The 18,670-nt window shown below is 39.0% G+C and overlaps 1 protein-coding gene across 2 annotated transcripts in view; it reads left to right on the forward strand.

The window, feature by feature from the left end:
• LOC129732902 (UDP-glucose 4-epimerase-like) overlaps positions 1-18,670 on the forward strand; it is a 28,032-nt gene that overhangs the window by 8,527 nt on the left and 835 nt on the right. Inside the window, exons 1-2 of one of the 2 annotated variants that reach the window (XM_055694309.1) lie at positions 12,735-13,066; positions 17,938-18,665. In XM_055694309.1, coding sequence (XP_055550284.1) covers positions 17,945-18,665 — 721 coding nt within the window. In that variant the 5' untranslated portion in view covers positions 12,735-13,066; positions 17,938-17,944. Of the gene's footprint in view, positions 1-12,734; positions 13,067-17,937; positions 18,666-18,670 lie in introns of those variants that run through there. The other variant, XM_055694310.1, reaches the window with a different exon arrangement.

Below are 18,670 nucleotides of genomic sequence, written 5' to 3' on the forward strand. Positions count from 1 at the left end.
TTAAACCGCGTAAATTTCGGAATCCGCGTAAATTCTGCAATCCGAGTGAAGAGGAACCGAAATCCGCACAAAAAAAATACCGCTTAAATTCCGGAATCCGCGTAAAAAACACCAAAAAAATTCCGGAATCCGCGTAAAAAAGCCTCGTAAAAAGTGACCTTAGTGAATAGATATTGCAAATCAGGTTCTGAAGGTTCGTGATAATCTGATCGTAGTTATATAGATTTGTGAATTCTTCCGATTAATACACCTACAGAAGGGTCTGACGGCATATATCTTACGTAGGTACGTTAGGCAGCCTATACACCAGAGAGACGCAGAGACACTCTCCGTTAAGGCAACTGTCAACATCAAAACGGATAACGGCAATGCAAAATTATACAGCTCCCCCGTTTTGATGTTGACAGTTTCCTTAACGGTGAATGCTTTGTCATTTCTCTAATATACAAGTTCACTAAGGTACAGTACGGGCGTCTCGCTCAGTTCGTAAAGCTATGAGACATCGTCTGGTGCGCCGCAGTCTCTTACCGAAAAAAAAGAAAAGAAAACTCTCGTCGCTTGAGTAAAAAGCGCGTGTACAGGAAGTCTGTGTACACGAGAAAGTCTCACGAGTCACGAGCTGTAGCGCACAAGCTGTATCAAGTATGTACAGTACGGGCGTCTCGCTCAGTTCGTAGTGCGAAAGAGAAGCGAAAGAGCAACCTGCAAATTGAAAAACAAGCCCCAATAATGACAAGCAACTTACTATATTATTGAAAATGGTTAATCCTTGTTGAAACGCAAAATTTGATTGATTGATTAGTCGTTAACATGATTGCTTCCCAAGCACAGTCGACAAAAACATAGACTTTGGAATTTGAAATGTGCTCTTTGTCAGTATAAGAGTAACAATGGGAAATATCGACTGATGCGTCTATCGATAGTTATCGATGATTTCTTACTCCTATCGATAACTATCGATAAGCTTTTCATCTCTATATAAGAGCCTGTTTCAGTCGAAGCCGCTCATATTAGGGACGAATGACCGTTTGGGGTTGAAGTCCCTTCGAAAGAAATCAATCAATCAATCGAAGCCGCTCATAATAGTTCTAGACAGCGACAACAGCAGTCGTCCTCCCTTAGCAGCAGCACCAGCGATAGCGGATAGCGGCCACAGCTGTGCCGTAGGAATGGATAGCGCACTATTTTCAGCGGATCCCAGCAACGATAGCAGCTGGGCCAGCTGATGCAGTGACAGCGGATACCAATGGCAGCGTATAGCGGCCACAACTGTGGCATGGCTACGGATAGCGTAGCAGTTGCAGCAGGTATCAGCATCGATAGCAGCTGATGCAGTGAGGCACTTTAGTGAAATGCAGTCTCTGTGCGGTAGTGGGCACTAGTAAATGCATTCAATGAAAAGTTGACTCATTTTGACAACACGTGATCCGTCTAGTTTTGAGTGTTATATCAGCATTTCACTGTTTACTTTATCACAACGAATGCTTTGTTCGCACTATCAGTGATAACGCAAAGATGTAATCGGCATCTTATCCGATACTAAATTGAACAACAAATTCTCCTTTTCAGGATAAAAAAAAAAACTTGATTGAAGAGCTAATATTTTATAATGAGTTAATTTACATTTTTAAATTTGTAAAAGTTATAAATTTTACTTTATTTCCGTGTCTCAGAACGTACTGAATAATCTTTTTCTTCAGTCATGAGCACGACATCCGAAAAAATTTCATCTCAAAACTTAAAAATTGTCAAGCCCCAACCATTACAAGCAACTTACTATACTATTGAAAATTGTCAATCCTTGTTGAAGCGCAAAATTTGATTGATCTGATTAGTCAACGTTTATTTACTAGAAAAAATGACTGACACGCAAAGTTATCTTTCTTGTAAAAGTATTCTACTTCAACCTTGCGGTCGTGGCTTTGCACACAACCCTCCTGTTATTTTTTAATATATGAAACAAAACATGCATCAGATAAATTTTTGACGTGGTTTTAATTTCACTAGAAAAATTCGAAAATTATGTTCCTTGTGGTACATTTTCTAAATTACCAGTAGTGCAATAGTGTTTTATTGTTACGTGCTTGAGGTGTTGTCATTAAAGTGATTCAGGAATATAAAAAATGCCATCCCAGATCGATCCAGCATAATGTCCTTCAAACCTTCAGCGGAATAGTAGAAACAGGCGTTCGTGGTAGCATCAGAGCCCCACTAGCGTTTGGTAGTATTTCTAGATCTGAGTCGAGTTGTTTTGGAACACAAACCACAACGGAAAAATTGACCTTAACATCAGTGAAAAATTTAGAAATCAAAAAGGATGGCCACTATCGTTTCGTCGCTGTCGCTGCGGGCGTTCAAGGTCAAGGTATCATTTTTGATTTCGATTTCAGTGGCAGTTTGGGTCTGGCAAGGCCGAACGTCGACAAGAACGGAATCCTGGATGGTGAGTTCGTTCCATGTGATCGTTTACAAGCGAGGGTTGACTCATGTTAGTGCACGCGAAGTATCAGAGGGGAGTCAATTATTTTGCTCAAGAAACAGGAGATATAGACTAATTCTTAGTATATATGGAACTCAAATTTATTTCCTAATTCATATTCCTTTCAGAGAGCGAGTAATCGCGCTATAACCATAAGCTAAAATGCTAGGACTAGAGTTAGTACTCAAGTTCCAAGTTCCAACCGTAACAGTTGAAGCGAGTAAAGGCGCTATATCCTTGGTTTCAAAACCCGAACATGAGGGGGAAATACCTATGTTCCATCCTAGGAAATAGGTCAACAAAGGAGTGTACTTTCTTAGCTTTGTCACTCCCAACGAATTATATTACTTATTACATACGGATCGGTATCATATTGCGGTACACCGTAGGCCTGGCCGTTGACAAGAAAAATGTATGGAATTAATTTTTTTTTAAATGGTGGATATCATTTTCCAGGATCCTTTCAAGTACTGGCTGTGTTAGTGTAGACTAGACTAGACTAGAAATATATGAAACAAAACATGTATCAATGATTCGAATTCAAAAAAATTATATTAGAAGAAATAAAAAGAGTACGTTAATGGGCAGCTATTCTGGACTCAAAGTGTGTCGATACATGATTCACCCATACACTTTTAACTATGACGTGTTAACGCCCAAATACACACGTGACCGCCTCCACGCCTTGTATGGAGAAGGCGTCATTACGCCGTGTGTGTATCTGGGCCTCTAGCTTTGATGGAGTGCGGGAAATGCATAGCATTTCATAGCAAAAGTATTTTTTTTTTGCTGCAAATACTAGGGTAACGGGGGTATTTTGGCCCACATGCATATTTTGGCCTACCCGGTAACATTTTACGCATTTTTTCTGATAAATTCAATGAATATTAGAAACCTATGCATGCAACATTGAATAACACACCTAAGAATCATACTACACTATAATTTTCGGCAAAAAACTGGCTCTAGGTAGTGTTATTTTGGAATTAGTTCATACATATTCAAAGTCATGGCTGAGTCAACCCAAAGTCAAGAGGAAGTGGTAATATATAAGTCAACGTCCGGAAGCTATTGTAACAAATATGTATACTTTTAAAACATTTCGTTGTTGTAGTAACATCAATATAATATAAAAAAACAGTTTGTATACTCTAACATGTTGGAAAAAGTTGAAAAAGTGGTTAAATGCATGGCCGAAATATGTTGTCTCTTTCTGAAGCCAACATATTTTGGCCATGCCAAGTTTGACCATCTCTTCGATTACCGTTCGACCGGTGCACGTGAACAAATAAGCAGCTTGTGACAATTTACAGGTAATTACTACGCAATTTATCACATTTAACGACATGAAATTGGATGAGAATGCCTGTTAAACCGCTATAAGCCAAATCATTTCATTTTTAGATGCCTAAAGTTTACAAAAATTCACAGCAGAAGGATTTTCTCCTCAAACCCACTATTTTTGCTCTAAAAATACCGATGATGATCTTAAATATAATTAGTCCGAACTATTTCCATACACGTCTGTAGATATAAAGGTGGGCCAAATTAAAAATTTGGTGGACCAAAATATGTTTTTAGTACTTCGTAGAAATTTTGATATTTCTAGGATATTTTTTAATATATTGCATTGTTAAACGGTGTATATTAGAAATAGAGGATGGAGGGTACAGTGTGCCCCATCTACAAAAAAGGCGACAAGTTGAATTGCTGCAACTAGTAATTGCCTACAAGGTACTATCTCAAATTCTGTGCCGTCGACTATCACCGTTTGCGAGGGAATTCGTGGGGCAATACCAAGCGGGTTTTCTGGGTGCCCGCGCCACCACGGATCAAATATTCGGGGTATGGCAGGTCCTACAAAAGTGCCGTGAGTATAACGTGCCCACACATCATTTGTGCATCGATTTTGAATCGGCATACGACACAATCGTTCGAGATCAGCTATGGCAGATTATGCCCGTTTACGGTTTTCCGGATAAACTGGCACGGTTGGTCAAGTCGACGATGGATCGGGTGATGTGCATAGTTCGAGTTTCGGGGACACTCTCGAGTCCCTTCGAATCTCGAAGAGGGTTACGGCAGGGTGATGGATTATCGTGCTTGCTATTCAACATCGCTTTGGAAGGTGTGATACGTAGGGCTGGTATCGATTCTTAGAAGGTCGATTCTTAGAAGGTCTGTTCAGCTCTTTGGCTTCGCCAAAGACATTGATAGTGTAGCACGAACCCTTGAGAAGATGACGGAGACGTGCATCAGACTGAAGGATGAAGCCGGACGAATTGGACTGGCCATAAACGCATCGAAGACCAAGTACATGAGAGGAAGAGGTTCCAGAGAAGACAGTGTGAACCTCCCATCACGAATTCATATTAGCGGTGATGAAATCGAGGTGGAAGACAAGTTCGTGTATCTGGGCTCACTGGTGACTGTTGACAACAACACCAGCAGAGAAATTCGTCAACGCCTTATGGCAGGAAATCGAGCCTATTTTGAACTCCGGAGGACGCTCCGCTCGAATAAAATCCACCGCCGCACGAAGTTGACCATCTACAAAACACTGAGCAGACCGGTAGTCCTCTGCGGCCACGAAACCTGGACCATGCTCGTGGAGGACCAACGTGCCCTTGGGGTTTTCGAACGGAAGGTGTTGCATACCATCTGTGGTGGAGTGCAGATGGAAGATGGATCATGGCGGAGGCGGATGAACCACGAGTTGCATCAGCTGCTGGGAGAACCACTCATCGTTCAAATGGCGAAAATCAGGAGATTACGGTGGGCTGGGCATGTCGTTAGGATGTCGGACGACACGGACCACGCTGCTCTATTGTTCATCATAAACGTGAAACCCGTGGAACCATCGGAAGTTACACACTAGAAGTGATTTACTATTCGTAAACATCGACATTTTATATTCATAAAGAATTTAGAAATACCTAGCAGTAATTCTACAAAGTTGTGGACTAGAATTTTATTCCGGTTTTGGTTACAGAGTGAATGAAGTAATTTGAACTAGGGACATTTGAATTAGAGTTAGTTAGAGTTTATTCATTCTTTAATTGTGAAGTGAATTCAAATCGTTTATAATTAAAAAATAAAAATTATTTTATTAAATTTTTATTAAAATGTATTTGAACAATGCACTTTTGGCAGAGTTATTACGTTCGCACTATTTACTTTGCTATCTAATAGATGCAAGATATTTGTCTTTGTACCGATTCAATTCGGTTACGGTTATAAAATATGTTATGGGTTGTGAGATTTTTTGTGTGTTTTTTACCGATGTTACTCGATTTGAAATACTAAAAAGTAATTTTGGAAATAATATTGTTTAACCTAAATTATAGCTTAATTGTAATAGAATGTAGTTCTCATAGATGAAAGCATTAATGGGCGGGGTGTAAACAATACCGATTTTAAGCTCTTGCTTCCAAAAAAAGTAGAAGGTTATATCTGACACACAACCGCATTATTGACGTAGGACTACTCCGAGTAATCGTTCATTGACACACAACACAGTGAGCAAGAGGAAAGAAAACAAGAATTACCACATCTTTGATTTTTACATGCTCAAATCATTGATTTTAATTTCTTCACAGCTCTATTTTCATTAGGTTTCATTGCAACGACATATCCAGCACAAAGCTTCTCCCTACCCTCACCCAGCGAATGACAATACTGGCTCGTTCTTGTCTTGTTAAAAAAGACTTTTATTAAATTTATAAAGAAAGTTAATTCAATTTTACTCAACGATGGGAATTTCGAGCCCAGTGAATGGACAGTGAATAATAACAGGTTCGTTTTGCTTCAGAAACGGTGCGCCAGCTTGTTTCAACCGGCAGCAATACTGTTGTAATGTTAGACCAAAATCGAATTCCAAGGCGGTCGCAGCATTTCTGTTTGCAGTTAGCGGACTCCCGATGTTCCTGTTTGCACAACTTTAACACGCAGTTCACAAACAGTCTTTTTCAAGACTTTTATTAAATTTATAAAGAAAGTTAATTAAATTTTACTCAACGATGGGAATTTCGAGCCCAGTGAATGGACAGTGAATAATAACAGGTTCGTTTTGCTTCAGAAACGGTGCGCCAGCTTGTTTCAACCGGCAGCAATACTGTTGTAATGTAAGATCAAAATCGAATTTCATGGCTATTAGTGTTTTAAAATCGTTTCTGGGGGTCCTGACGAGCAGTGGCAAGCCGTCATAAATCAAAACTTAAATTGAATTCATTTGTCCTGCCGCAGATTGCTTGAGATAATTTCTCATTGCGTGTGATTGCGGGAACATATGCAGCTAAGGAAATGAAAGAAAAATTAAACCGGGCGGAGCTTATCAGTTGCCAGTGTGCGAGTATAAAAGGAAAAGAACCGTCCGCGCGTTCAGTCATTTCGCATTTTGAGCTAGACCTGTGCGCGTCGCGGTCGCAGCATTTCTGTTTGCAGTTAGCGGACTCCCGATGTTCCTGTTTGCACAACTTTAACACGCAGTTCACAAACAGTCTTTTTCAAGACTTTTATTAAATTTATAAAGAAAGTTAATTCAATTTTACTCAACGATGGGAATTTCGAGCCCAGTGAATGGACAGTGAATAATAACAGGTTCGTTTTGCTTCAGAAACGGTGCGCCAGCTTGTTTCAACCGGCAGCAATACTGTTGTAATGTAAGATCAAAATCGAATTTCATGGCTATTAGTGTTTTAAAATCGTTTCTGGGGGTTCTGACGAGCAGTGGCAAGCCGTCATAAATCAAAACTTAAATTGAATTCATTTGTCCTGCCGCAGATTGCTTGAGATAATTTCTCATTGCGTGTGATTGCGGGAACATATGCAGCTAAGGAAATGAAAGAAAAATTAAACCGGGCGGAGCTTATCAGTTGCCAGTGTGCGAGTATAAAAGGAAAAGAACCGTCCGCGCGTTCAGTCATTTCGCGTTTTGAGCTACACCTGTGCGCGTCGCGGTCGCAGCATTTCTGTTTGCAGTTAGCGGACTCCCGATGTTCCTGTTTGCACAACTTTAACACGCAGTTCACAAACAGTCTTTTTCAAGACTTTTATTAAATTTATAAAGAAAGTTAATTCAATTTTACTCAACGATGGGAATTTCGAGCCCAGTGAATGGACAGTGAATAATAACAGGTTCGTTTTGCTTCAGAAACGGTGCGCCAGCTTGTTTCAACCGGCAGCAATACTGTTGTAATGTAAGATCAAAATCGAATTTCATGGCTATTAGTGTTTTAAAATCGTTTCTGGGGGTTCTGACGAGCAGTGGCAAGCCGTCATAAATCAAAACTTAAATTGAATTCATTTGTCCCGCCACAGATTGCTTGAGATAATTTCTCATTGCGTGTGATTGCGGGAACATATGCAGCTAAGGAAATGAAAGAAAAATTAAACCGGGCGGAGCTTATCAGTTGCCAGTGTGCGAGTATAAAAGGAAAAGAACCGTCCGCGCGTTCAGTCATTTCGCATTTTGAGCTAGACCTGTGCGCGTCGCGGTCGCAGCATTTCTGTTTGCAGTTGGCGGACTCCCGATGTTCCTGTTTGGACAACTTTAACACGCAGTTTACAAACAATCTTTTTCAAGACTTTTATTAAATTTATAAAGAAAGTTAATTCAATTTTACTCAACGATGGGATTTTCGAGCCCAGTGAATGGACAGTGAACAATAACAGGTTCGTTTTGCTTCAGAAACGGTGCGCCAGCTTGTTTTAACGGGCAGCATTACTGTTGTAATGTAAGACCAAAATCGAATTCCATGGCGGTCGCAGCATTTCTGTTTGCAGTTAGCGGACTCCCGATGTTCCTGTTTGGACAACTTTAACACGCAGTTTACAAACAGTCTTTTTCAAGACTTTTATTAAATTTATAAAGAAAGTTAATTCAATTTTACTCAACGATGGGAATTTCGAGCCCAGTGAATGGACAGTGAATAATAACAGGTTCGTTTTGCTTCAGAAACGGTGCGCCAGCTTGTTTCACCCGGCAGCAATACTGTTGTAATGTAAGATCAAAATCGAATTTCATGGCTATTAGTGTTTTAAAATCGTTTCTGGGGGTTCTGACGAGCAGTGGCAAGCCGTCATAAATCAAAACTTAAATTGAATTCATTTGTCCTGCCGCAGATTGCTTGAGATAATTTCTCATTGCGTGTGATTGCGGGAACATATGCAGCTAAGGAAATGAAAGAAAAATTAAACCGGGCGGAGCTTATCAGTTGCCAGTGTGCGAGTATAAAAGGAAAAGAACCGTCCGCGCGTTCAGTCATTTCGCATTTTGAGCTAGACCTGTGCGCGTCGCGGTCGCAGCATTTCTGTTTGCAGTTAGCGGACTCCCGATGTTCCTGTTTGGACAACTTTAACACGCAGTTTACAAACAGTCTTTTTCAAGACTTTTATTAAATTTATAAAGAAAGTTAATTCAATTTTATTTCAAGACTTTTATTAAATTTATAAAGAAAGTTAATTTAATTTTACTCAACGATGGGAATTTCGAGCCCAGTGAATGGACAGTGAATAATAACAGGTTCGTTTTGCTTCAGAAACGGTGCGCCAGCTTGCTTCACCCGGCAGCAATACTGTTGTAATGTAAGATCAAAATCGAATTTCATGGCTATTAGTGTTTTAAAATCGTTTCTGGGGGTTCTGACGAGCAGTGGCAAGCCGTCATAAATCAAAACTTAAATTGAATTCATTTGTTCTGCCGCAGATTGCTTGAGATAATTTCTCATTGCGTGTGATTGCGGGAACATATGCAGCTAAGGAAATGAAAGAAAAATTAAACCGGGCGGAGCTTATCAGTTGCCAGTGTGCGAGTATAAAAGGAAAAGAACCGTCCGCGCGTTCAGTCATTTCGCATTTTGAGCTAGACCTGTGCGCGTCGCGGTCGCAGCATTTCTGTTTGCAGTTAGCGGACTCCCGATGTTCCTGTTTGGACAACTTTAACACGCAGTTTACAAACAGTCTTTTTCAAGACTTTTATTAAATTTATAAAGAAAGTTAATTCAATTTTACTCAACGATGGGAATTTCGAGCCCAGTGAATGGACAGTGAATAATAACAGGTTCGTTTTGCTTCAGAAACGGTGCGCTAGCTTGTTTTAGCGGGCAGCATTACTGTTGTAATGTAAGACCAAAATCGAATTCCATGGCGGTCGCAGCATTTCTGTTTGCAGTTAGCGGACTCCCGATGTTCCTGTTTGGACAACTTTAACACGCAGTTTACAAACAGTCTTTTTCAAGACTTTTATTAAATTTATAAAGAAAGTTAATTCAATTTTACTCAACGATGGGAATTTCGAGCCCAGTGAATGGACAGTGAATAATAACAGGTTCGTTTTGCTTCAGAAACGGTGCGCCAGCTTGTTTCACCCGGCAGCAATACTGTTGTAATGTAAGATCAAAATCGAATTTCATGGCTATTAGTGTTTTAAAATTGTTTCTGGGGGTTCTGACGAGCAGTGGCAAGCCGTCATAAATCAAAACTTAAATTGAATTCATTTGTCCTGCCGCAGATTGCTTGAGATAATTTCTCATTGCGTGTGATTGCGGGAACATATGCAGCTAAGGAAATGAAAGAAAAATTAAACCGGGCGGTGCTTATCAGTTGCCAGTGTGCGAGTATAAAAGGAAAAGAACCGTCCGCGCGTTCAGTCATTTCGCATTTTGAGCTAGACCTGTGCGCGTCGCGGTCGCAGCATTTCTGTTTGCAGTTAGCGGACTCCCGATGTTCCTGTTTGGACAACTTTAACACGCAGTTCACAAACAGTCTTTTTCAAGACTTTTGTTAAATTTATAAAGAAAGTTAATTCAATTTTACTCAACGATGGGAATTTCGAGCCCAGTGAATGGACAGTGAATAATAACAGGTTCGTTTTGCTTCAGAAACGGTGCGCTAGCTTGTTTCAACCGGCAGCAATACTGTTGTAATGTAAGATCAAAATCGAATTCCATGGCAATTAGTGTTTTAAAATCGTTTCTGGGGGTTCTGACGAGCAGTGGCAAGCCGTCATAAATCAAAACTTAAATTGAATTCATTTGTCCTGCCGCAGATTGCTTGAGATAATTTCTCATTGCGTGTGATTGCGGGAACATATGCAGCTAAGGAAATGAAAGAAAAATTAAACCGGGCGGAGCTTATCAGTTGCCAGTGTGCGAGTATAAAAGGAAAAGAACCGTCCGCGCGTTCAGTCATTTCGCATTTTGAGCTAGACCTGTGCGCGTCGCGGTCGCAGCATTTCTGTTTGGAGCTAGTGGAACGCTGGATATTCCTGTTCGGATTAGACAACGAACTCTAATCATTTGACTGATTCTAGCGCTAACACTGGAGACGGAGAAAAATAGTTGTGATGAAAGTGATGGGCTGTCGAAAGGCTACTCTGCCGTTCCAATCATAGTAGTCCCATGTTCTACACAAAACTTATGCACGCTGGGACAACTATGCTTGGAAGGGCAGTACTTGTAGTAAACAAATTTGCTGCAGCGAAGGAATCTGCCGAAGCCCAGCACACAACTTTATCAAGCAGTTCAGAAACAGTCTTTTTCAAGACTTTTGAAAAATGTATAAGAATAGTTAATTCAATTTCATCCAACCAAGGATATTCATACTTTTTCGAAGCTGTATTTTAAATGGAATAGTTGTTTAAAATGTCCGAAATCGTAACAAAAAATCAATCACGACGTGGCATTTCAAGAATCAATTTTACGTTTACATGCGCCATGGTTTGTGTCTACTCATGAAGTCTGTGCCAGGCATGCGCGCACGTGATTGGTTCATTGTAGGGGAAATTCGATCTTGAAAGTTTTCACCAATTTTCACTGTTGAACAATTAAGTAATAATGATCACTGAAGTATCACAAAAATGTCCATCATTTTATCAATCCAACGACATATTGATCATTGTAATCCATCATGTGGTTACACAAGTATTACCGTTTGAAATCTGTCATTCCGGCGTTACACCTTGGTTTTTAGTTTTCTCAGAATGTATCTCAATATAGTGCGGTTAGACGTAGTCCTACGTCAAAAAAAACTTATTTTAAATGCGAATACAGAACGGTATTGATTATAAAGGCACCAATTTCTAATCTGGGCGATTTGTGTGAGATTTAAACTATATGGCACATATGAATATTAAATTATGCTAATTATTTTCTTCTACCTGGCCTTCACTGAAAAAAGGGGCATCGATACGCTAAAAGAACTATACGGTCGTATCACGCATCACAAAATATTTGCGTTTTTTTTTTATTATGCTCGAGCAAAAACGACTTGTTTCGAAAGTTGTTTGAACTCGAAAAAATTGGTAATAAGATAATGAATAACGGAACGCCATCCAGTTAAGAACATCTCAGACCAACTTTTCTGGGAAAGAAAGCCCAGTTTGGCAATATGTTGCAACCTTTGCAACAGAAACTGAGGGGGAAAAGCGAGTAATTACTTGGAGACACATTTAAGACAATAATTGCTGCTCGTAGAATCAAAAAGTATCCTCGGAACTGACAGCATAAACTGTCTAATCCGACAACTACGTCATAAAACAGAAATACATGTAACGCCAAAACTTTGCATTGCTATGATATATGGAAATGTCTAAACGAAATGGGTCATGCAGGTCAAAACTCGAAAAATCTGCTTTCTCTTCCTTTTTGCATCGAAACCTGTTTTCTGTTGCGAAAGGTTCTTGGTCTGGAATACAAGTGGCAGTACAACTGTACAAATCGAGATTAAGTCTGATATGTCAACGCGTTGAATTCTCAAGATTTAAACGAAAAACTGTTTTTGAGATGTGTTAGGTGTAACAAATTAATATGATGATTACCCTTAAGATATTTGATTTTATATTATTAACTCATTTTTGTTAAGTTGTATTACAAACTGCTCGTGTCTTCTTTTAAAACAAATTGTAAAGCATAAATAAAAACACCCAATAAACTTTTTTAGTTTATTGAATGTTCAGATTAGTACAGCACATTTACAATGTCATTATCAAAGTTTGATAGAAAAATTTGATGCACTTTGTTATGAAACATCAAGAACGCTACAACCAAGAATGAGCGGCGAGAAAGTTTCTAACAATTGATCTCAAAACATGTTATAGATATTCCCCAATGCTATCTAGGTGGATATGAACATGTGATGTTATACGCGTCTGAGAATTTCCTCCAGAACCTGCGAGAGAAGGAGAGGCAAAAATCGCGAGAGACCAACGCGTAGCATCCGTATTTACTGGAACTTGGAAGACGAGAAGAAAAATCGTTTCCTCAAACTTCCAGAAGTGGCAGTTCATGGGACCTGATTGAATCGTCTTCATTCATTGCTCAGTTTGTGGACGTCCGAGGCGGACTCGTCGGGTCTAAGTGCCTTCATCAATTAGTTGCGCTTTTTCGTGCAAGGTGTCTGCTCATTACTTCACTTTGTGTTAAACTGCGAGTAGGTTGTGCCGTTATTCTAGAATGAATAAAATATCGTGACGCCTGATCCCGATCATCATAGGTGCTAAGTGGAAGCGTGTTAATGTGGTTTTGTTAAGAGAACAAACATTAAGACAGTGTTCCAGCATTTTTTTGATAGCAAAGTTTCTTCAGAAACGTAAGTGCATTAGAAGTTTGATTACGACTCGACGGTTTAGGTACACAGGAAATGCTCGTTCGATGATATCATCATACAACGAAGAGTGTGACTCTTTGTCAATAGATAAATTTTGATTAAAAGTTTGAAAATGAATTCGTGTTCTTGTAATCTCTCGAGTCGATCAATGAAATGAGGTTGGTAACGGTATTTTCGTTACTGATGCGCATCTTCTTTAGAGACGTACACTGAAGTGATGCCACATCAATCTCGAAGTTCCTCCCTGGATCGTAGCTTGGTTCTGCAGCTGAATTTGTGCAGTTAGTGTGCTGCATTTCAATTTTAGCTATGTTGTGACGTGGCGAAATGACCTTGACTTCGTAAGAAGTCACGCGTTTAGCACCATTCTAACGCTGGTAAGATGGAGAGAATACAAGAACCGGTTCTTCAATTGAGTTTAATTTCTCCAAAGCCACTGTACAGTACATTACCTTGTGAAAATCTATGAATGTCGATCATGCTTCCGCTTTACGCTTGGTTTCTCATACCCCACTTGAACAAGGTAAAAGTTTTATGTGTTCTATTTGTGGGCCCATTTGAGTGATAAAAGCAAATAAGAAAAGCACCAATTTAGGCCGGCCATAGCTATGACGGAAAATCATATTGAAAAACGGTGTTTTGTTATCAACAATTTTCAGCATAAGTGCAAGCGGAACCACTTTTTCTCGTCTATGAAATGCGAAAACCTTGCTAAGCGCCCTTCGAATTGTCGCAATGAGTTTTAGTAACCTAGTTATTGACTAGTGGTTATATACGCACCGTAAAATAGAGCGTCATTATACTACATAATTGGAATAGGTGTAATTTTATCGATGATGATCAGTTTTGTTTCGTTTATCGCAGTCTATTGAAATTCAAATAAACTGAAGTTTAAGTGCTCAACTTCGACGCGAACGATTTAATCTGTTAAATTCGCATTTAAATTCACTGCCATGAACGATTCTAGGCCCCCAGTGAGTTATGCCTGTGCGTGCTTCTCAGTAATGAGTTCGAAACATACCTTAGTTGGTGCAATGTAAAGTAGCGAAATTCATTCTAACATTTATGTACCAACGAACAATTAGTAACGCGCAAGCCAAAAATCTTAGCATATTTAAAACTTTTTAGCGATTTGACTCTACGTTTTGTAATAAGCATTCAAAATCATTTTGAAACTGATACATATTTCTATAAATATTTAAAAAATATGTTTTACCATGCATGAAATATATAATATCGTTTAGGATGTGACCTATTTTTATATCCCATTTTGAGCTTGAGCTTGAACGACCGCACATTTCGTAGTTGCTCGTCCTTCTGAGCTAGTAAAGTTGGTAAAGAACCACCGTATAATGGCTAATTTGGGATTAATTTGCCATCTTCAGTGAACAATAGTGTTCGACATCGGAATGAAAACGTTGGGTCAGCGATCCGGTCCGATAAAAAATCGGAACTAGCTCGTTCCGGTCCGATTGGCTTCGTTCCGGTTCCGGTCCGGAGTCCTACCCGAAGTCCGGGAACAAAAATTGCCAGTTTTTTTTCGAGAGCGTTATTTTAGTGAAAAAATTATTATAAAGACTTTTATGCATTTAGGAAAGTGTTTGACTTAATCAAAACTATACAAACTAAATTTTGCAATTTGTTTTTCTATATTTTTGTTATTTTATTTTCAATTGAAAAATTTGGAGTGTAGTAACGAAAAAGGCTGGTTCTACAATTTTCCTAGTTTTGGAATATTTATTTGAGCCAATATGTTAGTGAAAGTAGCTGCCGGATTCTTTTCCTACTTTTCGCAAATTTTTGTGTTTTTTTTTTTTTGGACGAGGTACACGCAACGTTGCCGGCTGGGATGACGAAAGATGCGTCAGAATAATTTTCTGAAGCCGGGTTCATGTCTGAATCTAGTGGCTCAATGTCGGAATCTACATCTATAGTTTGTGATGCACTTTCACATGATTCGGAATGAACCTGAATATTATCTCTGCGTCGCTGTTTAGCCACTTTTTTAAAAGCTTCACTGGCACGTTTCATTTTTAATTGTATCTTACAGTTTTACACTCAGGTTATTGTTCGTTGAGCAATGGTGAGACTTATATCGATACTCGGTACGAAAGTATTGAGTAATTTAGCATTGTTATCGTTAAAAGTGCGATACTTCTTTATCGATATTTGGAAACTGGTAAAAAGTTCAATGCAGTGGAGCACCAGGAAAAAACAATGAACATGAAAAATCAATGGATATATAAATTTGATATCACTCGACATTTACTAAAAAAAATACATCCCGCTTTAAAACCAACGACGCGAAAAACCGTAAATAAAAGAACCCACGGTGAAAACGTCTAAAGTTCTCGATTCCGATACTATGAAAAGGATCGATACATTTCATCAGAGATTACACAAGACTCTCAAGAGAGCAAACAACACAAAGCAGGAATTACAAACGCGCGGGTATCAGAAAAACGTCGATCGTCAGGCATCGGTTGTCTACCGAATGCCGATAGAGTTCTATCGAAAAACAATTCGACACTATTTACTGGTAACTCTATTTCTCAATGTTCAATTCTCAATCTGATTGAGCATGTATGCCGATGGCATTCACTTAAGCACAAACTCAGAACAAGTTGTGCGAGTCTATCAGTTCAGTTCACTATTGAGATAGCAAAAAAAATGTAAATATCAATGTCTTTCTATTTTAAAGAACCATGTGATCAATTAAAGCATATATTACAGGTTAAAAAAGCGAGCAAGGTCATATGGGTTGACGTTTACTAAAAGCAGCGAGGAAAATCAAAAAGAATGAACAACTTGCTGTGTTCTATGACCTAAATTAAATAATTTTTTTTTTCACCGAAAATGTCCGGTGCCCGGAAAGCATTACCAGGTCCGTTCTGGAGTCCGGATGGCTCCGTTCCGGTCCGGTCCGATCGGACTTCGGACTGGACCGGACCGGACTTTTACCGGACCCTACCCGGTCCGATGTCGAACACTAGTGAACAATAATCCAGCAACTTCCGTTTTGTATAGATCGATAACGGCGCCGGCTGCGTCCTTACGGTTGGTTAGGGAAGGAGAGAAGGAAAAGTTACAATCGTTGCTGTTGAAGACAGAGTTTATCTTTGCATCTCCAATGACTGCAACGGAAAGAAAGGTAACTTTGTCACCGTGGCAAGCGACGAATTTTTATACTTTTACCCATTGCGTTTTTCGCAAAAATATTGATGCTTTTATAATTTTGACTTTTTTGGTAATGCTTTACATCTAGAAATGTAAAACAATAAGCTAAGCGAAATGAATTTTGCATCTGCTTGTTCAACAGCAGAAATAATTTGATTTTTTTTGAGAGTTTATTGATCATTTATTATCTGTTTTCACTTTATATGATTGATTATATCAACTTGTCACAGCAGTACGTACGGAAGAGGTTTTGATGACCTCCTCTTCAGAGATAGGAACGGAATAATGAATTACAATCTTAACAATTGAACATTACTTTGCGACAATCTCACACCGAGTTGAACGTTTTTTAGGACACTATTTACCAAAAATAAGAAAAAATAAAAAATAAAACGAATTCATAAATTTCAAAATGTTACCAAAACTAAGAAATAATTACCTAATCATTACCAATTACTGTTGTATACACAAATTGAATTACCAGATTAGTAAGACTAATCAGTACGTTAGAAATTCTTGTGAATGTGAATAGATATTGTTACACTGGAAAACATGTTGAATAGAATTATCAAAAATAGTTACCTCTGGAATTTTTTGCTACCATTAAAAATTGCCAAACATGTTAAATGAGATGGCCGCAGAAAAAACTCAAACGGTTTATCATGGATTCGAACCCTAAACGAATCTTAATCAATCTTTGTAGATTACTTAGGGCGCTAGTAATTTTCAGACAATTTTATTGCAGGCATGACATGACAAACCAGCCATTAGAGCCTTTCGTTAAATCCCAAGATTGTAGAAATCTTTTTTTCTTTTGTATGTCTGAAGAGCATTGGACAAAAGTTGAGCTAGTTGGTTGTAGACCTGAGCCCCAACTCGGAACTAAATGGTTGATGAAACCAGTGAACGTTTTGGGATTGGTTCTCCATACCTGGTATGGAGTTGAGAGGTAACTTCAGAAGAAGTCGTAGAAATCGGTCCAGTTATCTTGGAGAAGAGTGAGTGGACATGCAACAACATAAAAACTCTTTTGTTATGATATTATTATGAACAGTTCAAATGATTTTATTTTTTTCATGAAAGATGAATTAAATTCTGTATCCCCTGCTGTTATATCTTCGATGTTTGCCAAAAATTCGATGTTTGCCAAAAAAAAAACGATAGCTTCGGTTTAGTCGCACCCCGACCATTTTATCTTGAATTTCACTTAGCAAGATTATTTTTCGAAAAAAAATCTGCAAGAATAATTGAAATGATGTTGTTAGAATGCTGTAGTAGGTATAGAGAAAAAAGGAGCAACATTTATATTCAATAATAACCCTAATGTTCAGAACTTTTTCTGAACTTTTTTTAAGGGGGGGATGTTTTGTGATGAATTAATTATTTACTTATATTTATTCATGATTTTTATTGTGTGTTCTGCCACAAACGGTGACATATCCTCACTATTACATATATTTTAAGCTTTATTTTATTAAAAGATTGCAATTGCTTCCGCAGTTAAGTGAATATAATTGTAGGAAAATTGTAAACCTACTTGTCAAGAAACCTTTTCTGAACTTGCATAGGAGTTTCCTGAGAGCACCAATTAGGGCTTAACTCAAAAATTACTATTGATTGCTAAGTGAAGCATATTCTTTAAAAAAATAATTACCAATTACATTAATTCCCACCAGCACCAAAATGACTGGCGAACGCAAAGGAAACGTGCTGGTTACCGGAGGAGCCGGCTACATCGGTTCGCATACGGTCGTATCACTCCTAGAGGCCGGCTATAGCGTCATCGCTTTGGATAATTTTACTAACTCCGTGAACTCAGCAAAGAACGAATCGGTTGCGCTCAAGCGTGTAGAGGAAATCACTGGCAAGCAGATTACGTTCTACCGTTGCGATCTGCTGGATAAGGACGCTGTGGATGCAATTTTCAAAGCTCACCAAATTGATTCTGTAATACATTTTGCGGCCCTGAAGGCCGTTGGCGAATCAATGACAAACCCGTTGCTGTACTACAAGAACAACATGATTGGCATGATCAACCTTCTGGAGGTCATGGACAGTCATCGAATTTATAAAATGGTTTTCTCTAGCTCGTGTACAGTTTACGGTGAACCCGAAACGCTTCCTATCACAGAAGGAAATCCAACCGGAAATGTAACTAACGTGTACGGAAGAACGAAGTATTTTATCGAGGAAATGCTGAAGGATGCCGTACGGGCCGATGCCAAGTGGAACATAATCGCGCTGCGATACTTCAACCCGGTTGGGGCGCACAAGTCTGGACGAATTGGAGAGGATCCGACCAAACAGTTCACAAATCTGATGCCCTACATTAGCCAAGTCGCCACCGGAAAAAAAGATGTGCTTACCATATTCGGTAACGATTACAGCACTCCTGATGGAACAGGTAGG

Source organism: Wyeomyia smithii, chromosome 3 (genome assembly GCF_029784165.1).
Source record: "Wyeomyia smithii strain HCP4-BCI-WySm-NY-G18 chromosome 3, ASM2978416v1, whole genome shotgun sequence".
Lineage (NCBI taxonomy): Eukaryota > Metazoa > Arthropoda > Insecta > Diptera > Culicidae > Wyeomyia > Wyeomyia smithii.